The 25,888-nt window shown below is 62.1% G+C and overlaps 1 protein-coding gene across 5 annotated transcripts; it reads left to right on the forward strand.

Moving 5' to 3' along the window:
• Positions 1-3,044: 3,044 nt before the first annotated feature.
• On the forward strand, positions 3,045-25,502 carry Micall2 (MICAL like 2). Of its 5 annotated transcripts, none has more exons than XR_007106168.1 (18): positions 3,045-3,168; positions 10,149-10,197; positions 11,616-11,757; positions 12,578-12,765; positions 13,553-13,668; positions 14,244-15,038; positions 16,412-16,674; positions 17,556-17,649; positions 18,518-18,678; positions 19,169-19,330; positions 19,767-19,831; positions 19,941-20,064; positions 20,215-20,305; positions 20,406-20,479; positions 20,951-21,065; positions 21,974-22,020; positions 22,304-24,710; positions 25,219-25,502. XR_007106168.1 is itself a non-coding variant. In XM_047534188.1 (17 exons), exons 1-17 carry the CDS (start codon positions 3,836-3,838, stop codon positions 22,378-22,380), a joined length of 2,706 nt encoding a protein of 901 aa, XP_047390144.1. In that variant the 5' UTR covers positions 3,681-3,835; the 3' UTR covers positions 22,381-25,502. The 5 variants fall into 5 exon arrangements, 1 of the variants encoding a protein (XP_047390144.1); XR_007106167.1 differs by lacking the exon at positions 3,045-3,168 and adding an exon at positions 3,681-3,978 and having other exon boundaries at positions 21,939-22,020; XR_007106165.1 differs by lacking the exon at positions 3,045-3,168 and adding an exon at positions 3,681-3,978.
• The last annotated feature ends 386 nt before the right edge of the window (positions 25,503-25,888 follow it).

Genomic DNA, 25,888 nt, shown 5'->3' on the forward strand with positions numbered 1-25,888 from the left:
GGTCAAGGCCAGGGCTTCCCAGAATTGGACATAGGCAGGGAAAAGCCAGTGGGCAGTGCCCAGCTGCTGTCAGGCTGGGGTGGCCACCACGGTGTGGGGCTGTGGTGGGCGATTTGGGGTCCAGAGTTAAAAGTTCAGTTTGGGGAAAATTGAGCTGGAGGTGCCCAGGAGCCATGGGGGAGGCGCTGGGTGCAGGAGCTACATGGAGAGGTGGTGATGGGTACGTGGGATCCGTCACAAGGGTGTGAGTTTAGTGCCACCTGGTCGCCAAGGGAGGGAGGGTGGGTCACAGAGAAGAGGGTGGAAGTCCAGGGTGCTGAGGGGACGTGGGAGTGGGGTCCCACCTGAGAAGATGCCATTCAGATCTGGCCAGACCTCGGGGTTGGTGACGGCACAAAGCGAGGCGACCTTGACTGAGTGGTTTTGGTTGAAGTGGTGAGGGCGGGGACCTGTCTGGGACAGGATCCAGGACAAATGGGGATGAAGAATGGGGGCGGTGAGTGCGGCGTGGAAGGAGGTCAGGGAGGTGGCGAGTTTTCTGTTTTGATCCCTAGGAGAAGTGACAGCTTGTCCCTGAGGCTGGTGGGGACCCAGGCCGAGTGAGTGACAGGGAGGTCCTGGCTCCCAGCATTCTGGAGTTCAGGAGTGGCCGCAGCAGGAAGGCAGAGCCACAGTCCATGCCAGGACAGGGGCGTGGTGGGGGTCTCTGGGTCCCTGAGGAGGCTGCTGATTTGAGTGGGATGGATGGCAGGGGGCAGCAGCCAGGAGGAAGAGGGGGTGGCCTGGTGGCAAGCGGGGCCGCCCTGTGGTCCTGGCTCTGGGCCGAGTGAGGTGGATGGTTGGCCAAGCACTTTCATGGCTGGGATGAGCAGGTGATAGGGTGGGGTCTGCAGAGCATTGAGACCTGGCCACAGGAGAGGTGGGGCCAGGGAGGAGAGGGCATGGGTCAGGGAGAGCTGAGCTGGGAGAGGGACATCCTGAGGAGGCTCTTCTAGCGAGGCTAGTGAGAGACTAGGCTCAGCTTCACCACCACATATTCTTGTTCAGGGGGCCAGGCTGCGGGGACGGTGGTGCCTGTTGCACACTGCACAGCTCCAGGGGCGGTAGAGTGAGACCTCCAGAGCGCTCAGGGCACAACTGGCCTCTGTACTCCTCCCTCCCATGCCTGCAGTTCTCCTCCAACTGCCTCCCCAGCCTGGCCGCAGAGCCCTGCCTGCTCCTTCAGCCCTCAAGTCACACCCTGAGAAAGGGCAGGTCACCCAGCCCGGTGACCACATTTTGCAAAAACTGTATGTGCTGGGAGCCTGCTGGGATGCACGACACTCACAGAGGACCTAGGACTTGCTGCCACGGGCCACGGGAGGGTGACCTGACTTCATCTTTATGTCAAACACTTCAGCGAGTGTCACAAACACACCAGCTGGACTTGTTCTCCTTCTTTTAGCTTTTCGTGTTTTCTGAATCTTCTACAACAGATAAGGATTGTTCAGGACAAAGTTCTTCTACCTCCTCTCACACTGTCCCCGTCTCTTGTTCTCTGTGTCATTTTTGCCTGTTCTCTCTTTTTGCTCTCTGTCTCTCTCCCCGACCCCTCTCCTGGCCTCAGGCTGGGATGTCAGCGTTCTCAAGGGACCGGTGTCTGGAGCCTGCACCCCAGAGCCTGTCTTGTTCACATAGCCGTTACCTGTTCCTCGTCCCAGGCTCAAGTGTGAGCACATGATCTGCATTCATTGAGTGCCGACTGTGTGCCTGGTGCCTGGATCCGTTGGCAGGAGGAGCTCTGATCTTTGCAGACAGGCGAGGAGACCCAGCAGGAGCGGAGGTGGCACAAGACATAGGGTCCGGTGGGAATGCAGAACTCAGAGCAGCCTTGGGGTCACATGGGGCCAGATGAGGACCTGGGACCAAGAAGGAGCAGAGTGGCACCTGAAAGCCTTCAGGGGTCCCTGATTGGGGTCTTGGAGGAGTGTTGAGCACAGCACCATGTGGCAGAGGCTCAGAGTCAGAGCTGAGCACCCAAGGTGTGGCCAGGGAGGGGCCCTGATAAGCAGGGCCTGGCAGGTTCAAGTGAAGCCTGAGGCCTGATAGGGAGTATGGACTTTATTCAAGGGCTGCCCGTCAGGGAAGAGCCTGGTGGCTGGCTGCTACAAAGACTGCTGGGCCCCAGGAGGCTGACCCAGTAGAGGGGCACTGGGCAGCAGGCACTGGGCAGCAGGCAGCAGATTGGGAGTGTCTGGCTCCTGGCTTGGGGGACCCTGGAAAGACATGCTGTGTGAGGTGCTGGTAGGGACATCTTTGGTGACCCCAGGGAGCTGCCACTAATGCTGCCTCCCAACTCAGTCACCAGAGGAGGCCCTGGAGGTTGGGTGTCATGGGGATCTGAGGAATGGGTTTCCAGAGTGCCCTGGCCACCTCCCGCTCGGTCCCTCATCCACCCCACGTCCTCCCTGCACGCACTTCTTGGTTGCTCCTTCCATACCTGCTTTTCTGGTTCTCCTAACTGCTGCCCTGAGGGTCAAGAAAACCCAGTTCCAGGAACAGCCCATAACTGGCACAATGTTCCTTCCTGGGAACCCCCTGGTGGGTCAGCAACTTTGGTGGGCAGGGGTCAGGATGATGATCCGAGGTGACAGTAGGGATCCCTGTTCTGTACCTGCTTGCATTTCCCTGGGACTAGAACTCACCACTCACATAGGCTCCACACTGCTGGGCAGCAGGTGGTCCCCACCCAGGCGCCTGCTCAGGACCCAGGTGTCTGCTCAAAGCCCATGTGTGGCTTAGCATTGGAAGACATGTTTCTGCTCCTGCCAGTGGACAGAGAAGCTGCCCTGGCTCCCTGCCAGGGGCCACTTAGGGGAAAACACCTTCCTGCCTCAGGCCTGAACAAGCCCTGGGGCAGCCAAGAGGATGGGTCATCTCGAATTTCTGGTGTTAGTCCAGTTCACTTGGCCATAGGACAAGGTTTCCCATGAAGAATGTGGAGAGCAGCAGCTGGGATAATTGGGGGCCCGAAAGGTACTTTCCTTAATTACTGGTGACACAGAGACTCAAAGTGGAAAACAGTTGCGGACACAGGGATCTCCAGCCCTAGAAACAGGAGAGATGGGACCTGGGGATGTCCCCAACTTGCCAGCCTGTCTTCTCAACCCTCGTCTGGCATCTCTGCGGGTATGCACCGGGAGTGAAGAGAAATCAGGCGGGAAGTACTTGGAAAACCCTGGAACAAGGCGCCTCCTGCTCCCCAGGAAGCTGGGTGTGCTCTAGCCTCAGTTTCTCCATCTGCCCCCTGCCCTTCCACCTTTCCATGGAGATTCGGGTGGGATCGTGGGAGTTGGGGCCTTGAAAGGAAAACCCGAAGCCTCTGCAGAGAGCTGCCGCGGGAAACCGAGGCAGGAGCTGCCCCGCCCCTCCCCCTCCCCCTCCCCCTCCCCCTCCCCCTCCCGCGTTCCGGGACTGGGCCGGCGGGGCGGGGCCGCGCTGGGCGTGGTCTAGCTGTGGGCGGGGCGGGCGGCCCAGCAGGAACCTGCTGGCGCCTGGTCTTGGCCAAGGAGGGGGTGTGGTTTCCCGGGACAGGACGGACGAGAGGCGTGGCCTGTAGGGGGCGAGGCCTATCGGGGCGGGCCTTCGGGGGGGCACTTGGTCTCTGGGGGCGGGGCCTCCGGGGGCGGGGCCGGCGGCAGAGCGCGGGCTCAGGGCCCAGTTGCTGCGGCGGTGGTGGCCACCGCTCCCTGTCCCCGCGGTTGCTCGCGTGCGGGCCAGCCGGACCGCGAGTTAAGTGTGCTTTAGCCGACGGGCCGAGCCGGCCAGGCCCGGGTGGGGAGCACCCGCCGCCCGCATGGCCGCCATCAAAGCGCTGCAGCAGTGGTGCCGGCAGCAGTGCGAGGGGTACCGCGACGTGAACATCACCAACATGACCACGTCGTTCCGCGACGGCCTGGCCTTCTGCGCCATCCTGCACCGCCACAGACCTGACCTCATGTGAGTGCCCGCGCCGTTCCCGCGCCCTTTGACCTCTTTGCACGGCCTCGGTGTCCACAAAGACCGGGAAACTGAGGCTTGTCCTGGGTTCGGGTAAGGGCACCTGGAGATGGGCCATCTGGGACTGGGAAGGACAGAGATCTGCAGCACAGCCCACCCAGGGCCGAGGCTGCAGCCAGTGGCCTTAGTGTGCCGTCCATCAAGGGCAGCTGGGCCAGAGCCAGGACAGCCGCTGGCTTAGTCAGTGGTGACTCAGGCCAGTGTCCTGAGCTCCATTTGCACCCCTCCCTGGGAAAGGCCCAGCAGAGCTACCCCTTTGGGCCCTCTGAGACCGGGTACTGTCTGGCATCTGCGACAAGACCCTGGTCCTTTCAGGCATCTAGTGTAGGTGCTGCCCCTCTCCCCAGCCTGCTCAGGCTTCTTGGGGAATGCAACCCAGCATCTCTGCCCAAAGAGGCTGTCAGAGCAGGAAGCCCAAGACCCCAGATCCTGTTGGCAGGCCTCTGCACCCTGGGGTGAGGGGGACATGAAGGAGACTGGGGCCCCGTTCCTGGGAGCTGCAGGAGGTGGGCAGGGGCTAGAGGGCAGGCCCTCTCTCCCAGGAGGGTCTTGGCATGGGTGGCCGGGAGTCTGGCCTTGCTGCTGGATCTTGGCCCATGCTGAATGTGTTCCATCAGCTATTCACTCAGCAAATGCTCTGGCTGAATGACTGGGACCAGGGCTGGGTTGCCGGTGTATTTGCCAGGGAGGTCTTGGGACTGGTTGAGGCCAGAGGCAGCATCTTCTGGACCTGGCCTCAGGCCCCCTGCTGTGCAGACAAGGAAACTGAGGCCCAGGGAGGTGGGCCCTTGCCAGGTCACACAGCACTCCAGGCCGAGCCATGCTGGCACCCTGCTCTTCCCCTGTACCAAGCTCTGCTCTCCCCAGAAAACTGGAGTCTTGAGCAAGAGGCTGTGGCTCGTGCCCAAGGTGGTGATGTAGTTTTGTGGAGCTGCCTAGGGGATCTCTGTGTGGCACTTCAGCTGCCTCTGCTCCCTGCCCAGGCCTGTGCCTCGGTTGCCCTCGGAGGCGGACATGTTGGAGCACAACGTGCCACCACGCAAAGCCTGAAGCTGAGCTTTGATGGACAGTGGGCCGGGGGCATGGTCCTGGAAGAGGGACCTGGAGTGGTGAGGCTGGCAGGCTGAGCCCTACCGGGGTTCCTACTAACGCTGGCTGGTGACTGAACCCAGGCAGCCCAGAATGGGCTAGGGTGACAAGTCCTGAAGCCTTCCAGTGGAGGGAAGCTGGTGCCACCGTTAGCTGGCCCAGCAGCCTTGGACAGGTATAACTGGACATTTGGGGCTTTTCTGGCCCTGGTGAGTTTCCATCCGCTCCCAAATTTCTGGAGTCAGAGGCTGGATGTGCTTGTGCCCCTGGTGTGGTGCACACTGCCCACAGGGAGCAGATCTGTGCACGTGAGTATGCACATGTGTGTGCACGAGCAGGCGCCCCATACCCATTCATTTAACTGAGGGCTGCTGAGCACCTGTGGTGTACCCAGCACTGTGCTGAGTCCCCAAATGCAGTGAGTCCCATCTTAGTCCCAGAGTCACACAGTGAGCAGGCAAATGAATCAAGGCCCAAGGAGACTTCAGAGAGTGGAGGCCACCACAGGAAGAGGTGACTGGTTGAAGCGACCCACGGCCAGGAATTATCTTGTGCATGGCTGGCTTGCTTGCTGTCTGTCTACACTGGACTGCCCCTTGCAGAGGTGGGGGTGCTTCTTTTACTCACCGCTGTAGCCCATATGCCCAGAGCCCTGCTAGGTGGATGGAGCCGCACAGGTAGGGGCATGGAGGTGGGGCTCTCTAGATGTAGTAGGAGCTCAGCAGGGGCCTGTGCACAGTAGGGAGGAGAGGAAGCCACTCAGTCCAAGAGACAGCTATGGGGTGATGGGGCCTTGAGCCCAGGGCTGCTGGGGCCGTGCGAAGCTGGAAGAGGCCAGGAGATTCCTGGAGCGAGCATCCCTGCCCTGGCCTTGATGTTGGGCTTCTGGCCCCAGGACCGAGGGAGCAAGTTCCTGTGTGTGGAGCCCCAGTTTGTGGCCGTTTGTTGCATAGACACAGGTTTCGACAGGATTGGTGGCCGTTGGCTAATGGAACACCCAGTGTTCAACACTGTGTCTGAGTCTGAGTCCTAAACATCCTGGCCTGTGCCTCCTGCCTTGCCTGGCCATGTCTCTGGGCCAGATGGTGGCTGGGGCAACTTGTGAAGGACAGGTTTTGAGGGGAACGCTGAAGTCAGACTTTGGGTGAGACCTTGGTCTGGTGAAACCCAGCCCCTAACACTCCTGTCTTCCTCTTCTTACATGAAGACCCTCTGGTAGCAGGAAGATGGATATCCTGTCTTCATATCCCTAGCTTTGCCACCAGGAAGTCCTTCTCTTTGTCTGACAGAAGTCCTTCCTGCTGCATGCTGAGCATGTTTCCTCTGGCCCTCAGTGGAGAGCAGCTGTTGGGGAAGCAAGTATGGGGCACTGAGCCAGCCAGGTGGGGCACCCGGCTCCTGGTTGTGCCCAGCAGGTTGAGGGAGTCCACATGAACTGTTTCCCTGGCCCTCCCACCGGAAGGTGTGTGTGAATCTCCACTTGCGGATCCGGAAATAGGCGAGTGCCCAGTCAGCTGCCCTGTGTGCCCCAGAGCTGTAGATTTTCTGCAGGCGGCACTCCAGGGTGTGTACCTACAGGGTCCGTTTCTACATGAGCCACAGCTGCCAGCTGCCAGGTGACTCCAGAGCCACCCAGAGCAAACAGCCCCACCCTCCCCAGGGAGAAGTGAACCTGTCAGGACTGGAGTTCCTGCAGGGTGGCCCCTGGACCCCTTCCCCTTCCGGGCCTGACCAGGAACTGCCCTGGGCTCTCTGTGGCAGTTGGCTAGGGTGGAGGGAGCGGGCGGGCACTGTGCACCTGCCCAGGGCCCTTCTGGTGGTCAGGGAAGCCTGGCAGCCCTCCTCTTGGGATCAAGGATGCAGGGTCCTTTTTTCAGGATTTGAGGAGCCCTGGGGAGGCTGAAATGAAGTTGGGGTTCTGCAGACACCCCACCCCAAGCCTCAGTCATGTGGCAGAGTGACCCGAACATTCTCCAAGCCTCCCCAGCTCTGGAGGCTGGTGGCTGAGGCCAGAAGCAGCGGGTGACCGAGGAAACCTTACAGAGCCCTTGGGTAGTGGCTCCCTGTGTGGCAGGACTCCCCCAGGGTCCCCAAGGCTCTAACTTGCCTCCTGTGGCGGGGGTCAGGGGACACTCACATGGGAGGCCCCACCAGAAGCTTGAGAGGCTGCCCTCTCTCCCTCCCTAGGCGGGAGTGGGGGTGACACTTGCGGCTGGGCTGACCTCCCTTCCCCTCCCCCGTAGGCCCTGTGGTCACAGGAAGCTGCCTGGGGACAGAGGCCTTCTGTTCCAGGCCTGAGGGCCTGCTGCCCAAGCCCCTGCTGCCGCCTTCCGGCCAGAGCTCTCCAGGATGGCTCCCACCCCGGGGGCGGCCCAGCCTGCCACCGCCTGGGCTGTTGGTCTGTCTGAGTTTGTACTGTCCCTGGATCCCGCTCTGCTTTGGGGGTGTGGGCCTCTCTGGCAGTCTGTCTGGCTCCCTCTGCCCCATCCTGGTAGAATTAACTCCAGATGTGCTGGAGGTTCCTGGAAACCCACGGCCAGGGTCTTTTCCTCCCTGCCCACCTGCCTGGCTGCATTTGTTCCCAGAAACGAGCAACATGAGTCTGGGAGTGTGGAAGGGGGTACCTTCCCAAGAGCCCCCAGGGGCTGGGGAGGGAGCCATCACCTTCCCTGGCTGAAGTTAACACTGCGTGGAGCTGCGGTGGCCTGTGGGAGGCAGAGTTGTACCTGAGTCTGGCCAGGCTGGGCACACACTGGACATAGCTGACCGATGAACATGCGTGAACAGGCCCACGGGTTCATCTGTCCTGCTGGTGTTGAAAGAATAAACTATTGCCATGGAAACCTTCCTCAGCAGACACTGCGTGGATTCATTCATCAGCAAGCATGACTGGAGCACCAACTGTGTACCTGGCCCTGTGGTCCAGGTACCAGAATAACCTGATTTTCAATGATGAGAGTTGATCCAATCACCTTGGTCAAGCCCCAGTCCCCAAGTCGGGTCACATTCGAATGCTCTGGGGATTTGCACACCAATATAACTTTTTTGGAGGAAACACAATTCGGCTGGTGACGTCAGGGGTCCTGGCCACGTGGACTTCCTGGAGGGCTGGGTGGAGTTCCCACCTGACCAGTGATTTCCACCAGTGCATTGGCCCCAGCTCAGCCCCTTGGGGACTAAGGCGACACCACCCGAGGCTGGGCTGAGAGGGTGAGCTCAGGCAGGAAGCAGCTTGGACCTGGTCCCAAGGGCCAGCAGTCCTGATGTGCCCAGCCTGTGCCCTGTGTCCTGCTCAGAGCGCTGCTGCCATCATAGGAACCCTGGGGTGCCTGACCTGCCTAGAGCTGTGGATGCTCACTCTGGGTCGGGGGACCTGATGGCCCTGCAGGACGGAGGCTGGTCCCCTGGGTGGACAGAGGCAAATGCAGGAGGCTGGTGGCCTCCCTCTGCTTTGTTTGGAGACTAAACAAATTGTTCTGCTGCCTGCCCCACTGTGGCCTCTGTGCCGGACAACAGGCCTGCCCTTTGCAGTGACCTGGGGATCTGGAGAAGACTTGACCTTTCCAGGGAATGTGGGGGGAGGTGACTTCTGTACCCAGATGCTGAGGAGCAGCGGGCACTGTGGACCTAGGGAGCTGGGCCTCTACCCGTGTGCTCCTGGACATGCTTGGGGCCCACAGGTGTCCAGGCAGCTGGACAGAGGCCACCAGCCTTGTGAGTGCCCCTCCACCCTGCTGTCATCTGTCCGGCCATCTCTCCTCACTCAGCGCCTGTGCTCGTGGGTGGTCTTGACATCTGGGACGCATCGCCTGGGAAGAGGTCCTCACCGGAAGCACTGGAGGCTTCCTCAGCACTGGGCAGATTGATGGCTGGCTGGCCCTGTGGTGACCGCCCTGGCCTGCTGGCGCATCCGTACAATGGGCTTGCAGCTTGGCTCTCGGAGGGTTGTCAGGGCCTGACCTCTACTGGCTGACTGGGCTGGGAGACAGGCTGTCCCAGCCAGGTGGCCTCAGGTGCCCGGCGCCTCCCTGTCCTCCGTCTGCCCTGCTACTGCACGGCTGTCATCTTCGGGGACAAGGGAGCTGAGGGCTCAGTGAGGAGGGCTTGCAGGTCAGATGTTGGGCCCTGGGTGGGCAGCACCCAGCTCTTGACCTGAGCCTCTCGTGCCAGGAAGCTTCTGGAACGATCCAACTCCCTGCAGTGGTCACTGACAGCCACTGGATGGGTCCCTGTTTAACCAGCTCACCCAGACCCAGAGGGTCCCCGCTGGTGTGCCGCGGGCCGTGGCGGGCTGCAGTTGGGGCATCTGGGCAGGGTGGAGTCTGGAGTCGGCTGGAACTCCAGCAGCAGGCTGTGCCTGTGTCCGGGCTGGCCTGGGGCCCTGCCTCCAGGAGGCAAGGAGGGGTCTGATGGCCCCACCTCTGAGGGTCGGCTCTCCCTGGAGGAGATGGAGCGCCTGGGGGGCACTTGGGAACACACTCCATCTTTAGAGGGAGCGGTTCGACCTAGAGGGCCTGGGCTCTGAAACCTGGCCTGGCTCTGCCTCCCGCCTCCTGCTGTGTGATCTGAGCACGTCCTTTAGCTTCTCTGTGCCCCGGTTTCCTCATCTGTGAGATGCAGACATGACCAGGGTCCACTCTGTGGGACAGGTGAATGGGGGGAGGGCAGGTGTTTGTGGAGGGCTGAGGACAGCTCCCCTCCTGTGAAAATAGATCAAGTGATGGGACAGATAGCTGGGCAGAGTGGGGGGCTGGCCTCCTGGCTTTCCATGCCTCTCTTTTGTCTCTGTCCCTGTCCTGGGGTCTCTCACATCTACCCCATCTTCTTGTCCTTGAGAACATTGTTTTCCCTGACCCACCATGCGTCATGTCACTGAACTTGGTGTTGGAAGCGGTCTATTCTGAGCTGTATTCTGGCCAGGCTGTCCTGGCCTCTGTTTGGGGGACCCCATCAGCCCCTGCCTTCTTGGATTCTGAGCTGCTTTGGACATGAGTTTTTTGATTTTTTAAAAAATCTTCCAGAAACTTCAGTGCCCTCCGGAAGGAGAACATATATGAGAACAACAAACTGGTGAGTCCCCCACCTGGCCCCGCCCTCCCAGCCCAGCCTCAAAGCTGACCCCGACCCCAGGCAGTCCTCCCCTGCTGCACAGTAGTCCCAAGGGGGCCTGAGATCACTGTCCAGCTCGGCTGCCCGCCCTGAGCTGGGCGACCCAGCATTCCAGGAGTGGCCTCTGATCTTGGAGCCTAATCTCTCAGGTCTTCTCTCTTCCTCAGTGGGGCGGTGAGGGGGCAGGGAGTGGCCAGGGAGCATCCCAGCCACCCAAGACGGAGAGGGGTCCTAGGAGGCGTGGGAGGGCAGGGCGCTGGGGGTCCTGGGTAGGCCTTGTGGAGGTCAGCAGGAAGGGTGTTCCTGGGCAAGGAACCCCAGGGCAAAGCCCTGAGCTGAGGGCGCCTGGCTGGACAGGCAGGGAGGCAGCAGGGTGCGGGAAGGACATGGCCTTACTCCCAGCCAGAGGGGACCCTGGGAGATGGAGCTGGGAGCTGCTCCTGTGGCTGCTGAGGAGGGGCAGGGATGGCCGCCCATCGTGTGGCCATGGATGGGCCGGGATTCTGGCCTGTTTGGAGGAGGGGCAGAGGAGAGGGGGGCCTTGGGTTTGCAGGCAGCAGGACGAGCTCACTGGCCTGCAGGTCTGGGAGGGGCAGCACCCTGTTTTGGATTTACATGGGGGTGGCCTGTGAGCCCAGAGCAACTTTCATGCGGCCACCTATGGTGGATGGAGCCACCTGTAGCTGCCGCCAGGGATTTCCAAGTGAGTCCAGGAGACGGGCAGCAGGCTGCGGGTGCTTGGGGAACCCTGGGATGGGCCTAGCAAGGAGGGAGGCCAGTGGGAGGGATGGGCCAGACCAGAGGTCAGTGCTTGGAGCCCCTGGGGGATGTGTGCTGAAGGGAGGCAGTGGATGGGGGGAGGGGCTGGGGGTGGCGCTGAAGCCAAGATCTGCCATGTTCAGTATGCCATAGGTGCTCTGTAATTGCAGGTTTCCTGGCCCTCCCCAACCCAGTGTCTTGTGTCCCATCTCAGCCTCAAATGCCTCCTCCCTGTGGCTTAGGCTGCTAGGGGACAGGCTGCCCTTGTGTCCCTTCTGCCCCTGGAGGCTCCGGATGGGTGTTGGCCATGCCCACAGAGGCTGCTCCCTGGCTGGAGCAGAGGGGCTGCTCGGGCAGCTCAGGGGAGTCTCCAGGGTGATGTGACCTTGGGGACCCCCTTCCAGAGCCCACCCAAGCTTGGTTCCCCTGAGCCATTTCAGGGCAGCTGGAATTCTGATCATCTTTTATAGTTGGGTGAGCTGAGCCCCGGTCACCCAGGTGGGCAGGGCTTTCTGGCTCAAAGCCAGTTCTTGCCTTGGGCCTTCGCTCCCGTGTGGACTGGGGGCTAAGGACGAGAGCTCTCCCGGCCTGCTTCCTGCTGACCCCTGCCCACCTTCCAGGCCTTCCGCGTGGCTGAGGAGCAACTGGGTATCCCAGCCTTGCTGGACGCTGAGGACATGGTGGCCCTGAAGGTGCCTGACCGACTGAGCATCCTGACCTATGTGTCCCAGTACTACAACTATTTCCATGGCCGTTCCCCCAGTGAGTCCCTGTCCTCCTCCTGTGCTTGCCTGCGCTCTCGCAGGGTCTCCTGGGGACCACCAAACCCATTTATGCTACAGCCATGTGGCTCTCCGTCTTGGGGTCCCTGCCCAGCCCCCCAGTGTTCTGACATCCAGCCTCGTCCCTGGGGTGGTAGTGGGCTGAGAAGCAGGGAGGTGGCCTTTCTGGGCTCACATTGTGTGGAGCCCCGCTAAAGAGGACTGTGGTCTTGTCCCAGCATGAGCGCCGAGCCAGGCCCTGGGTCCCTCCATCCCCACCGGCTCTGCTGGGGGTGGTGTGGCTCCTGCTCACTCCCAGGGCCTCTCCACCCGGGTCACTGCCCATTCGCACCTCTGTGCCTGTTGTCCAGTGTTCATCAGGCCCTGGCAGTGTTGCCTTGACTCCGGGGCCGCGGAGGCTGGGCTGGCCTGGCCGGGGTGGCAGGCCCGGGCTTTCCCCAGGCCTTTGCCTGCCGAGCCGCTCAGTCTTGCGCCCCCACGTTCCTCCTCTAGGCTTCAGAAATCCCCGGAATCGCTCTGGGCACAGAGCCAGCCCCGCCTGGTGGAGAAACAGAAAAGTCCCTTTTGTCTGACCCCAGATCGGGCTCTCAGCGGGGAGTGGGTGTGGGGCAGGCCTGGCTGCCCTGGGAAGAATGTGCCCTGGGTCGCCCCACCCAGCAAGGGCCCCAGGAGGTCCACCCTGCCCCTCCTTGGCACCAAGCCCTGTGCTGGACACTGGAGGCTCTGGGGGAACTCGGGACCTTCCAGGGCAAGGGTGCCAGCTGGGTGGGAACCCCTGACCCCTGTGTGTCTCTTGGCAGTTGGGGGCATGGCCGGTGTGAAGAGGCCCCCGTCGGACTCCGATGAGGAACCTTCTGGAAAGGCCCCATGCCAGCCAGCCAAACTGCCCGCACATGCCCCAGCCCGGGGTCTACCACTGTCTCCAACTAGGACAAACCCCGTGGTCCAGAGGAAGGACAGGGTCTCCGAGGGCCCACCCCTGAAGGCTGTAAGCACCCGACCAGCCCTCCCTCTGGTTTTCCCCCAGCTCTTGTGGGGCTGTGCGTGGCCCCAAACCACAGGGCTCGAGGTGGGTGGTTCCCCTTGGGGTCCAGAGCCGGGACAGCTGCAACTGCTTCTCTAGAGCTTTCTGGGCCGGCTCCCTCTCCCCTGCTGACTCCTTCCAGTCTGCACAGCAGGGATTATCATCCCCATTATACAGACAGGTAAACTGAAGCCCAGGGAGGTCATGCAGGTGGAGCAGAGCCCAAACCCAGACCTTTCTGGGCTCACAGCCGGTTTCTTGCTTCCCTCCTGGGATGGTAGGGGTGCAGACTGGCCCTTACACCCAAGGCCAGCTGGGCTGTGAATGGGGCTCCACGTCTCGAGGTGGAGACTGAGAGATGTGTTAGGGCGCCCCCTGCTGTCCCTGGGTGGTCATTCAGGCTCTGAGGAGCTCAGCCTCACAAGACCAGCATCCTGGAAATGGGCTTGAACCCCTGTGTCCCAGCCGGAAAAGGAGGACTGGTCTGTCCCCGGGCCCCCACCCCTTCCCCAGGACCACTGAAGCCAGGCCTCCACTCCCTCCCCAGGGCTAGGCTGGAGGCCCTGAGCTTGGATCCCTAACCGGCCCCTTACTCACTGCTCTTGCAGCGACCTCAGTTTTCCACTCTGCAAAATGGGATCTCCAGATGCCGTGGGCAGCTGGCGTGGGGGTGGGAGGGTAAGCGTGTCCTGGCTGAGACGGGAGGCTGGGGAGCTCAGCCGGCACTCAGCCGCTCCTGCACCTTCCCCAGGGCCCGGCGGTGACAGGCAGCTCCGTCAGCAGCACCTGTGGGGTCTGCGGCAAGCACGTGCACCTGGTGCAGCGACACCTGGCTGACGGGAAGCTCTACCACCGGAGCTGCTTCAGGTGGGCCCCGCCCCTACGCCCAGGTGTGCACCTCCCCTGCCGGATCCCTCCCCTGGCTCCTGTCGCCCTTCTGTCTGGCCACATCCTGCTCAGTCTTACCAGTTGCTGGTGGCCAGAGATGCCCAGCAGTTCCCTGGCCCCCAGGGCCTGATGCAGTGTCTCAGTGTCCCCTGGGAGAGGCCCTTCGACTGTCCTTGCAGACGGGCTGATTCCATCTCCCCAGGCCCTCTCAGACCTTCACATTGGGGCTTTCTACCTTGTGGCCATTGACAGCCCTCTCCTCGGCCACCCTGTGGCTCCCAGACTGGAGCAAGACTGGGGGTGAGTCAGCCCCCAAAGTGGGGCATAGAGTGACTTGTGCGTGTGCCGACAGGAACACTCTAGGGCTCCCACACACCTAGCGAGATTCTGGGTGGAGTCTGTGACTCACAGCAGTTACGGATGTGAGAAGAGGGTTTGTTGAATGACTCAGTGACCACATGTGTAGACACAGGAGTACGTCCCTCTGTGCCCTTGGGAAAGTGAACGAATGAGCAAGTGAAGGATGAGTGACCAGAGCCCCTGGTGACCTGCAGGTGCCAGCAGTGCTCCAACACGCTGCACTCAGGGGCCTACCGAGCCACGGGAGAGCCCGGCGTCTTCGTCTGTACCAGCCACCACCCCAGAGCCGCCTCTGCATGCCCCACGTTGCCAGGCCCAACCTCCAGGCCGACGGGGGCCGTTCCTGGGCACGCCTGGCCCCCCAGCGCCCCGCAGAAGACCCAGGAGACCAATGGACTGAGGGAGGCAGCCCCAAAGGCCCGGCCAGTGGCCCAGGAGCCTGCAGTAGGCAACAAGACTGCCCGGGGTTTTGTTCCAGCTGCGTGTGACCCTCCAGCCACCTCCTCCCACGTCCGTGTGGGGAGCCCAGCAGGGCCCAGGCTCTCCACGAACCGAGTGGCCTCCTCTGTGGACAGCAAAGCCAGCACACCTGTGACCAACAGCTCCCCGATGGGGTGGTCGTCTCCTGCCCAGGGTGCAGTGGCAGCCAGCTCTCGTCCGGCTGTGTCCCCGAGTGCCCCGGACCCTCGCCCTGCTGCACCACAAGGCGGGGGAGCCCTTCCGGTGGCCACTGCCCAGACCAAGCCCCATTCAAGCTTGGTGCCTCCAGGCACAGCGGACCCTCCAGCCTGGACCCCCACAGCCTCCAGGACCCAGCAGGCCCGGGAGAAGTTCCTCCAGACACCAGTGCCCCCCAGCAGTGGCCCAGTAAGCAGAGGCCCTGCTCCTGCAGATGCCCCTTCCCGGGACAGCAGCAGAGAGCAGGCCCTGAGCTTTCTCAGGAAGGCCCTTCCCGGGCTGAGGGAGGCTGGCACCCAGGCGCCCAGCAGGTAGGTGGAGGAGGGGCCTAGGGCACAATCACTGCCTGTCCACCCCCCCTGGGGCCCCCGGGAGGCCAGAGGGGTTGAGGGTCAGCTGGGAGGTTCTGGGCCTTGTGGTCGCAGAGACTGCATTTCCCCCAGCCTCCGTTTTCTCATCTGGGAAATGGGGAGAGAGTTACAGGAGCGGCTGGTCTTGGTGACGGGCTGCCCTCTGCACATGCTCAGGTCTCACGTGCAGTGACACTATCCCCTGGGGTCTGCTACGGGGCACACACAGGTCGGTGCGGAGGACCCTCACCTTATAGATGAGAAAACAGGTTTGAGCCAGGGTGCCACGCCAGCAGGGTCTGAGTGCCGGCCATTTGGCGCGTGTGCAGTGCCTTCCCCTGGACCCTGAGCAGTTGGCAGAATGGGGACAGTCACTGTTAGTGTCCGGAGCTGCTCACCGGGTAGCTTCAACGGCAGAGTGTCCTCTCAGTCTGGAGGCCAGAAATCTGGCATCCGGTTGCGGGTAGGCCGTGCTCCCTGGGGGCTCCAGGGGCGGGGCCTGGGCCTGTGGCTGCGCCTCTCCATCCTCCCGCGTGTCTCCTCTGTCTCTTGTAAGGACACGACTCTAGCCAGACCCTATTGTAACGTGACCACATCCGCAAAGCCCTTTTTCCAAATAAGGTCCCACTCTGAGCGTCCCTTTGGACATGACCTTTAGGGGACCCTGCTCCATCCAGCGCAGTCGCCTAGCGAGTAAGGAGACCCCACCCCAGCTGGTGACATGCTGTTTGCTGCCTCTGTTGTCCCCGTGGCTTAGACCTGCCTGATGGCATCCCAAACTGGTGCCCAGACTCCCAGGGTGGTCACGGGGATGGGAGGAGCATGAGCCCACCTGCCCTTCCCGGGGAGCTGCCTTGGCCCCAGCAGAACTGAGCGCCTGGCTGGGGGAGGTGCTGGTGTCCCCACCCTGGGCTCTGTGCCAGCAGCCTGGCTTCCTGCATGTGTCTTCATCCCAGGGAGCGCAGGATAGCCCCCAGGTGCGGCCCGTGTGGAGGCCTTCTGCCCACTGGGCCACCCAGCTTTGAGCTGCTGAGGGCGGCTCTGGGCAGGGCCTCTACAGTGAAGTCCCCGGTGCTTCTGGGTCCTGGCCTCTGTGTGGGTTGTGTCTGGGAATATTTTGAATCTCAGCAAACACTGGATTTAATGGCACATCAGCCACCAATGTAATCAAGTGCCATAAATGATGCCCATGGCCCATCCTTTGCTGGGTGGACTATGCTCTGGAGCCTGGACGCTGGGAATTAGCTTTGGGAGAGTCTGTGCGGCTTCTGCCTGGGATGCTGGGAGGAGATCCTGGATCCTCCCCTGCCTGATGCCTGCTCTCTTACCCACAGGCCCAACCCAGTCACCACCCCTGCCTCCAATCCCCATCCCAAAACTGAAGGACCACGAGCAATTCCCTCAGCCCAGCTCCCACATTCAGCGACTCCCCAGGCTCAAAGCCCCCCTTCAAGGACGGAGCTGCCTCCCACTCTGCGTGTGGGCAGCACATCAAGGTCATCGCCCCAGGTGGGCGGAAGGAACTTGGCTGTATCCTCTGGGGTAGGCCGGACAAGTGCTGCCTCCAGGCTGAAGCCGGAGGCCCCACCTGCAAAGGGTAAGAGCCTTTTTGGTGTGGACTCCGCTGCCCTTCTCCCTGGGCTGTGCCTGCTCGGCTGCTGTCGCACAGCCTGACTCTTGGTCTTGCCCCAGGGCCCGGAGAGTCTCTGTGACAGTAGCCTCAGCTACCCTGGGTCCTTGCTTGCTCCCATGTGGCTGTGGCACGTGTCCCAAAGGGCCTCACTGCCTGTCACCATTTGCCACCCAGTGTATGCTTCTCCTGGCCAGGGCCTAGCCCAGTCCCTGTGGCTGCTGTCCTCTCAGTGGTTCCTGGTGCCGGCTCTGTCCTAGTATGAGGCTCCCCTCTGTCATGAAGCCCCCATGAAGTTCTGCTGCCCCAGCCCAGCCCTTCCCGGAGGCTCGGGGCCTCGCTGTCCTCCCTGACTCAGGGCCTCGAGACTTCTCTGGGTACTGGACTTTTTTCTAGACATCTGGGTGGGTCTTGGAGGTGCCCGTGGCACCATCGAGCTGGCTCAGAGCTGGCAGTTTGCACTGTGCAAATTGTTTTTCTGGATCTCTCCATCGCTTTGGCTGAGTCCCCGCTGACAGAGCCACCGTCAGGTCTGAGCTGGGAGAGCTTGCAGACGGGCAGCCACAGCTTAGCCGTTCCTTTCCCCGGGGCACCCACGAGTTCCCGGGGCTCACCTCACACACCCCTGCCCAGAAAGCGGAAGAGGAAGTTGAGGCTCAGAGGGGGCCAGGCTGGAAGCCCCGTCTCTGATACCAGCTCAGGGCTTCTTCCTGAACACTGGGATCGCTCTGGGGGTTTCTGAGGGTAGGTGACTGCAGGAAGATGCGTTTCCTGGAAAACACCTCCTGACTGGGAAGACCCTTGTTACGAATTGGCTCTTTGGCCCTTGACCCCGTTCTTCTACCCAGGCCCAGGTGCCAGCCACCAGGAAGGCCAGGAGGATGGGCCGGAAGGATGGAGGGCCCGCCTGAAGCCTGTGGATAAGAAGGCCCCTGCTGGGAGGTGAGGGCTGCTGGGTGGGGCTCGCCTGCCTGGACCCCCTCCTGCCTGTGGGGTTGAGTGGGCACAGCGTCTGGCACAAGAGGTGCTTGGCAAAGGCTGTGGGAGCTTGACGGCACGTGTCAGCACATTTACTCACTGCAGCGCCCATGAATGCATGTCCCTGGGCCCTCAGACGTACCCAGCAGAACCTGGCTCACACCAGACGAATGACAGGGATCAATTTCACACCAACTGAGTGACAGGGGAGTATTTACACCAACTGAGTGACAGGGGAGTATTCACACCAGCTGAGTGACAGGCAACAACTCACACAACAGCTGAGGATGATTCATAGCAGCCTAGTGATGGGTTGACTCACCCAGCCGGGTGACAGAGGGTGAGTGGCAGGATGACTCACACCAGCTCCAGCTGAATGATAGGCCTGTTCACACCAGCTGAATGATGGGACGGGCGACTTACACCAGCTGAGTGACAGGGGCCAATTCACACCAGCACAGTGACATAGGAGCACACACCAGATATCAGGCAGTAGGTCAGATGTCCACTCCTGGACACAGCAGCTCACATGCACGTGCACACGGGTTCTGGGCTTGTGTCCGGGTCACCTGTGAACACCTGAGTTTGTGCTCACGTCCGTGGAGGGGGTTCACAGGTGAGTATGTGGAGGTCAGCACAGCTGTGTGCCCCACAGGGTCCAAACAGGCTTGGCTCTTGAGCTGGGAGGCAGATGACCGCCTAGAATGTCCCAGGCTGCCCTCTCCTCAGGCTGCGTGCTTCCCTCCTGTCTGCCTGTGGCTTTGGGAGGCTCCCCTCGGGGTCCCCTGCCTGAGCTGATAAGGACTACGGCTGCCCTGTGCCTTCTGCCCAGGTCTTTGGAGCTGAAGGAGCCCCGGGTCCTGGCAGAGCTGAGGGTGAGAGAAGCCCCCAGGAAGGCCTCAGGCAGCTCTGATGGCGGTGTCTGCATCACCCTGACCCCTGTGCGGCCTGACAGGACACCGAGTCCAGCCGGCACTGGGTCTGGCCTCTCAGGTAATGTGGACTCCAGGCGCCTCTTAGGGTGGGGTCCTAGGTGCCACATCCTCTGGACTGTGGCAGGAAGGGGCGTGGTGTTCTCAGCGGAGGGCGGCATGCACGTGCGCAGGCGTGTTCTAGGCGGGATTCCCGTGTGCTCAGGTGTGGGGAGTGTACACCTGGGTGCGCTCAGGTGTGGGGTCCGGTGTGTCGTGTGTCTGTCTCTCCGTGTTTGCTCCCATCACTCACAGTCATTCCGCATCTGGGTCCACCTCTCAGGTCACTTCCTGTGTGGCCTGGAGCAGTTGCCCATCCTGAGGGTCAGTCAGGATGCTGCCCTCTAGGTAGACAAGGCCAGTCCGGGCAGAATGTGGAGTGGGGGGATCATGGGGCTGTCCCCTCTGTCCCCTGGGGAGGTCCAGGGTGTTGTGATGTCAGCCATCTGGGGACACAGCGCTCCTGGTGGGCCCTGGCCTGACGCGTGGCTCTGTCTCCTGCCTGTGGGCAGCCGCTTCCCCCTCCCCGTCCCCCTCCCCCTCCCCCCGCAGGAGACTGGCTGTCCCTGCCAACCTTGATGTTTCTGCTGACTGGCTTCAGCCAGACCCCTCTGGGCAGGAAGCCCTGGCCGGGAGCTGGAAGGAGGAGAAGCCCCATCCCGAGGGCAGGCCAGGTCAGCCCGACATGCTTCTGTTTGGGGCGTGGACCAAGGGAGGCTTCCTCTGAGGAGGAGATGGCTGCCCGGGCTTTGGAGGGAGTGTAGGAGCTCCTTGAGCCCAGAATGGGGGCGGGGCCTGAGGACCGAGTCTTTTCTCGTGAAGGGGGTGGTCGCACTGTCCTGGCAGCCTGAGAGTCTGGGGTGGCCGGGGTGCTAGGGGGTGTCTGCCACTGCTGATCTAGGGGAATGTGGGGACATGGTGGGAGGGGTCTGGGTCGGCTGTGTGACCTCTTGTTCTCTGGGCCCCGGCAGGGACTGCCTGGGTGCCTGTGGCTGGGGCAGCAGCCGGATACGCGGCCCGGCAGCCCTGGGTCACACCCTTCCAGGCCGAGTCCAGGTCTCACTGGGCCTGGTGCCCTGAGGCCCGGAATTCAGCCTGACCTTTCTCTAGGGAGGCCCTTGGGCCCGGCCAGCATGTCGGCTCTGCCTGACAAGAAGGTGACCTCCCCTGTCAGGGTGAGTAGACTGGCAGTGGGCAGCCCTGGAGCCTGGCACCTGTGCTCCCCACACCACCCTTGGTCCCCGGCTACACCCAACTGTCCCCATCACTGCCCTTGGTCCCTAGCTGCACCCTGACTACATCCCCCAAGAGGAGATCCAGAGGCAGGTGCAGGACATCGAGAGGCAGCTGGACGCGCTGGAGCTCAGGGGCGTCGAGCTGGAGAAGCGTCTGCGGGCGGCAGAGGGAGGTGAGCCGGGCCCAGCCCCTCCCGAATGCCCTGCCTGGCTGGGGCATGTCCTTGGCCCTGGGACCCTGACCCAGGCAGAAACCCCTCGTGCTGGGCGGGGGCTGGAGCCCCGGCAGTCCCTCCCTGCGTCCAGCCAGCCTCTCTCCTCAGATGACACGGAGGACAGCCTCATGGTGGACTGGTTCCGGCTCATTCACGAGAAGCAGCTGCTGCTGAGGCTGGAGTCGGAGCTGATGTACAAGTGAGCGTCCCGCAGCCCCGGCCGCCACAGGGCCCTGTCCCCGAAGGCTCGGGCGAGAGCAGCCAGCTCAGGCCAGGCCTCAGACCCCTGTGCCCGGCAGGTCCAAGGACCAGCGCCTGGAGGAACAGCAGCTGGACCTGGAGGGTGAACTGCGACGGCTGATGGCCAAGCCTGGTGCGTCCTGTGCCCCTCCTGCCAGGAAGCCCAGCCCGGGGGCTACAGGGAGCCAGCCAGCCGAGGCCGCCCCGCTGCCCCTGTGGGAGGCCAGTGGCCCCAGCAGGCAGGCCGGGTTTTGGGTTTTAGCTCCTCCGCTTCCTGGCCGTGTGTCCTCTGTCCTGGCTTCCGTCCCTTCCAAAATGAGACTCGTGGCACCCTCACAGCTGGTGAGGCAGAGTGAGTGCTGTGTGTGAGGTGTGCCTCCCAGTGGCCATTACGGCCACCCTGTCCTTGCTGCGGCTGGGCCCTGAGCTGCTTCCGTGTCCCACTGTGGTCAGCACTCAGGCTGGCCAGTCCCTTCCCCCACCTGCTGCCTGGAGCCCGCTTGGGGCCCAGCACTGCACCTTCCCGCCAGTGAAGAAGCCCATCCCTGGGCAGGGAACGTGACCCTGGCAGGGCGGGGACGCTGATGGCCGGCTGTCCTCGCAGAGGCTCTGAAGTCTCCGCAGGACCGGCAGCGGGAGCAGGAGCTGCTGAGCCAGTACGTGAACACTGTGAATGACCGCAGCGACATCGTGGACTTCCTGGACGAGGACCGGCTCCGGTGAGGGGGCGGGGCCGGGGAGTGTCCCCAGGGACCAGGCCCCTCCCAGCCTGGCTGCTCTCACCCGCACCTTCCCACCCCTCAGGGAGGGGGGACCCGAGCCCCTGGAGGCCCCCTCGGCCACTGTCTCAGGTCCTGGCCACAGAGCTCCTTCTTGCCCTAGGTCCCTGGCCTTCAGGGTCAGCTTGTCTGGAGGAACCTTCTGCTGTGGTGGAAATATCCCTTTATCAGGACTGTCTCCTGGCCACATGTGGTTGTTGGTCACTTGTCCTGTGGCCTGTGCAGCTGGGGAGCTGGAACTAAAATTTTATTTTTAGTGTAAATTTGCACAACCGAGTGTCTTCACTGGGTCGTGTGGCTTCAGGGCTGTCCCCAAAGACCTTTCCTGTCTCATGTGTCACATGAGGGCCTTTTCTGGTCCACACAGGGTCAGCAGCCAAGGCTGAGCCCAAGTAGGAGTCTGAAGGCACTTTTACCTGGGTAATTCCAGGTCCCCGGCTGTCCCAGGTTATCAGTGTGGTCAACCCAGGGCGCCTGCTGTCCCAGGTCACTGATGTGGTCAGCCCAAGGCCCCCTGCTATCTCCATGTCACTGGTGTGGTCAGCCCAGGGTCCCTGCCTTCCCAGGTCACTAGTGTAGTCAGCCCAGGGCACCTGCTGTCCTGGGACACTGGTGTGGTCAGCTCAGGGTGCCTGCTGTCCCAGGTCATTGTTAAGGGACTGGGCCTGGAGAGGGCAGGGGTCTGCCCTGGTGGATAGAGTGGTGTCAGCTCTGGCCTCTTGGTCTGGGGAGGGCAGGTGGCACAGTGGCAGGTGGGGCCAGGGCTCTGGTGGGAGGGGACTGGAGACGGTGTGTCTCCCCTGTCCTGTCCAGGGCATGTTGCCTCACGGCCACCGTCTCTGTTCCAGGGAGCAGGAGGAGGACCAGATGCTACAGAGCATGATCCAGAAGCTGGGTATCCCAGGGCTGGGCGGTGGGGCACGGGCCGCCTGGGGGCGGGTCCTGGGTCCGGACGGCAGCCTTGGTGCACAGGCCGACTCCCTCTGGGGAGCCACCGGCCACCACTCTGGGGGCTGATGGCTGTGGGTGGGTGTGGGGCACTTGCCAGGGATGCTCACGGTGCTCAGTGGGGTGGGCACTCTGAGGACCGGGTACAGGCCTGCTCTGGACCCAGTGGGTGGAAGGGAAGGACATTCCACAGCGTCTGGCATGACCTCACTGGCCTTTCCTCCCCTCAGGTCTCCAGAGGAGGAAGTCCAAGTTCCGCCTGCCTAAGATCTGGTCCCCTAAGAGCAAAAGCAGTCACCCTGATTGAGCTGCCTGGCAGAGGCTGCAGGACCTCTCTGGACCTTGGCCTGGGCAGGGACTGGAGGGGGCACTCGGGGCCATGAGCCCTGTGCCTCCCTTTCCTGGTGGCTTCAATAAAGAAACTGACAGATGCCCCCTGCTGTCCTGCCCCCCCACAGTTCCTGTGTGTGCTGGGGGCCCAGCACTGGCCCAAGGGCCCTTCCTCCATCCAGCTCTACCCAGGGGGATGTGCTCTGTGGCCTTGAGTAGGAGCTCACTGTCTCTGGGCCTTGCCTGGCCTCACCAGGAGGGTGTTCCGCCTCTGGGCTGCATGAGAGGCCAGACGTGAGCTTCATGGGAGGTGGGGCTGGGGCCCTGTGGCACTGAACTCCGGCGGGCCCACTGGAGATGTGCAACTCAGTGGCTGACATCCGAGACCTTGGGTGTCCCAGGTGCTGGTGGCCGGGCCCCGGAATGCAAGCGTGTGACTGGCCGAAGGAACTACAGGATCATGGTCTGGGAGCTTGAAGATGCCCAGTGGGGGCAGAGGCCAGAGGGAAGAGTCAGGAGACCGGCTGCCCGAGTCGTCATCAGCCTGGGCCCTGGGCTCCAGTATGGCCAGCTTCCTTGGGCCCTGGGTGCTGTGAGCAGTTCTGAGCAGAGGCCCCGGGGCCTGGCATTAGAGTGAAGCTGGGAGGGGCTTGGACGGTGGGCTCCCAGACCAATGTCCTAGACCTGACCCACCAGGGGACCTGTGGCAGTGCAGCATCCTGGCCACCAGGGGGAGGCAGAGTGCCATGCAGCGGGGATGGGGCAGCCTGGGTGTACCCCAAAGCAGCTCCATTTCCAGGAGAAGGATGTTGAGGCTCAGAGAGGTGATACCATGCCCTGAAGCTGCACAGCACATTAGATGCAGGCCTGGGACTGGAACCTGAGGTGGGACTCTGGGCTTCTGGACTGTGCCCTGGAGGGGTCATGCACGCTTTCAGGGGGTAGGTCAGGAGAGGAGCATGGAGCTTTCGGGTGGGGAAGGAAAGTCATCCAGTTACCACCTTGGGCATCTGGGCTGGCCTGCTGGGGCCACACAGCTCTAAGGTACCCCTCAGGGCAATGCTTCTGACCCAGCCATCAGGGGACCCCAGGAGTACTGTGGGGTGCCAAGTGGTGCTGGCTGGACGCCCTGGTGCTCAGTAAATGGAGCCCTGAAAGTCAAGGCCCCCAAGCACTGACCGCGGGGCAGGATGCATTGCTGCCTGCCAGGGCCCGGCACCTGCAGCCCCATGTGACATTGGAGGCAGGCCACTGGGAATGTGAACTCAAGGCAGCCCCTGGCCAGAGGCCGGGCTCTGGCAGCCAGTGGCAGCAGTGCGGCCTGTGGGCCCCGGGGGTGGCCCCTGGGGCGGGGGCGGGGCTGGTTCATTCTGCTCACCCCCAGCCTCGAAGCAACCCACCCCCTGCTGACCAGGCAACTTGCCCTGCACCCCAGATTGGAGCTGGGGGGCTCTAGAGGTTCCAGGGCCACCCTCTCCTGCCTGCGTAAGCGGGAGGCACTTAAAATGTGTTCAGTCCTTTCTGTCCCCAGGAGTGGCCTGGAACAATGGTATTCCTGTGTGGATATAGGGTGGGGGGCTGCCCCTGGGTCCAGGGGTTCTCAGCCCTGCCGCCCCCATGGGTCTGAAACAAAGGCTGGATGGAAGGACCGTCCAGGCCTGGGAGCAAGGACTCAGACCTCCTCAGCGGGGGTGCGGGGGTGCGGCCTCTGTGGCGGCAGCAGGAAGGGCAGGGGCCTGTCCAGGCGCCAGCTCAGCCAGGTGGCCCATCTTCCCAGGTCCCCGGGGGACTCCAGCCTCACCTCCTCCACAGCCCTCTCAGCCCTCTGCTCCCAGCGCCCTGGCCTCTGTGCCACAAGACTCTGCACGTGCAGGGCCCCTCTGCCTGAGCCCTCAGGGCCCACGTTCAGGTCTCTGCGTAGCTGTGCCCTCCTGGGACAGGAGGCCCGGTCCCTCAGCCCCTGGAGCTCACCTTCTGGCTCCGACTGTTGGCCATCTTCCCTCTCTCAGGTGCAAGCTCTGGAGGCCAGGGGTTGCCTGTCCTCCCACCGTGTCCCCTGCTCCAGGTCAATGCCTGGCCTCTAGTGGAGCTCGGCTCTCTGAGTGGGTGACTGACTGAGTGAGCCAAACCTGGGTTCCAGCTGTGACGCAGGTTGTCAGCACCCTCTGGCCCCCACTTTGTCACCTGTGTGAGGGGAAGAGCAATGTGGTCTGTGTCCACTGGCCATGGAGACCGCTGCCGCCTGACTCGTGCGTGCTTGCCGTGAGACCCAGGGAGCCGCCCGCCTATCCCGAGCTGAGCGGACTGGTGAGGACTTGGGGTCCCTTGGGGGGGCTTTCTGGGGCATCCCAGAGCTGAGGGCCACACCTGAAGCCCAGGACACAACCTCTACTAGAGCCAGACTCCATCAGACCCCCCAGTGTGTGTAGGGCCCAGGGCAAGAGTTGAACCCACAGCCCACCCGGCTCTTCCTGAGGGCCGGGTCCTGCCTGCTCACACGCACCTCCCTTTGGGCCTGGGTATGTGCTCAGGGGGCTTAGGAAGACCCCAAAGGGTGGCGAGGGCTGTGTTCTGAATTCTGGAGCCCTGGGAATCTGGAGCAAGGTGTGGGAGGCGGCCACGTGGCTCTTTCTGGAGACTCCTAACCCCGCAGGAGGACAGGGACAGCCAGAGGACAGGGGCGGCCTGCTGCCGGCAGGCAGGGCCCGTCCACCTCTGCCCTGGTTGCTGCCTCCCGGGGCCCTGCTAGTGGAGGCCTTTAAACAGGCACTGGAAGCCCATCTGTCTGCTGGTCCACCTGAGAGTCTCTCCCCAGGCTGGTCTTCACCGAGGAATCCCAGTCTTCCTGTCCCAGTCTGGAGTTCCGGGTTCTTCACTAACGAGGTCTCCCAGGCGGTCTGGAAAGCTTGATGAAGACGGATAGAGCGAACACCGGCCCATTAAATTGTTAATAAAGAATATCACACACACACCTTAATCTGCAGCCGTCCTGACACTTTATAAAGTACATTAGGATGTAATCCAATTGAAACTGCAATATCGAGAACATCTTATCTTATCACAAATTGAAATTATATCATATTCCTCTTTTCTTAAATTAAAAAGCTAAAACCTTTTCGTTTGCTCTCACACGGTTGTGTAAAACTTAATCAGTGGTTTTAACAACATTATGTATCCATATGGGCCATTTCTATTCTCATTTATTTACGAGGGAGAACTTTCCAGAAAGTGGCGGCTGGATTTGTGAGCGGAGGCGCTGGGCAGTGGGGCTGGTTCCCTGGGGAGATGCCCTTGGTCTTGTTGGCAGGTGGCTCGGGTCAGGGTCTAAGGGACACTGGGATGATTTTGGTGTCTGTGAGACCTTGAGGACAGGGTTCAGAGCCTGCTGGTCCAGCCATCTCCTGTTTCAGCTCAGTTACCACAAAGCCCTGGCCGTTGAGGACAGCCAGCCCGGCTTTCAAAAGGGAAGTTCAGGGTAACAACTG

Source organism: Sciurus carolinensis, chromosome 18 (assembly GCF_902686445.1).
Source record: "Sciurus carolinensis chromosome 18, mSciCar1.2, whole genome shotgun sequence".
In the NCBI taxonomy this organism is placed as follows: Eukaryota; Metazoa; Chordata; class Mammalia; order Rodentia; family Sciuridae; genus Sciurus; species Sciurus carolinensis.

Excerpts from the sequence above, each read along its gene's own strand:
- Micall2 (XM_047534188.1), top strand. The coding sequence starts at position 3,836 with ATGGCCGCCATCAAAGCGCTGCAGCAGTGGTGCCGGCAGCAGTGCGAG. Across the intron at positions 3,979-10,148 it reads CGCCACAGACCTGACCTCAT|AAACTTCAGTGCCCTCCGGA; the intron begins GTGAGTGCCCGC and ends AAAATCTTCCAG. Across the intron at positions 17,650-18,517 it reads AAGAAGGCCCCTGCTGGGAG|GTCTTTGGAGCTGAAGGAGC; the intron begins GTGAGGGCTGCT and ends CCTTCTGCCCAG.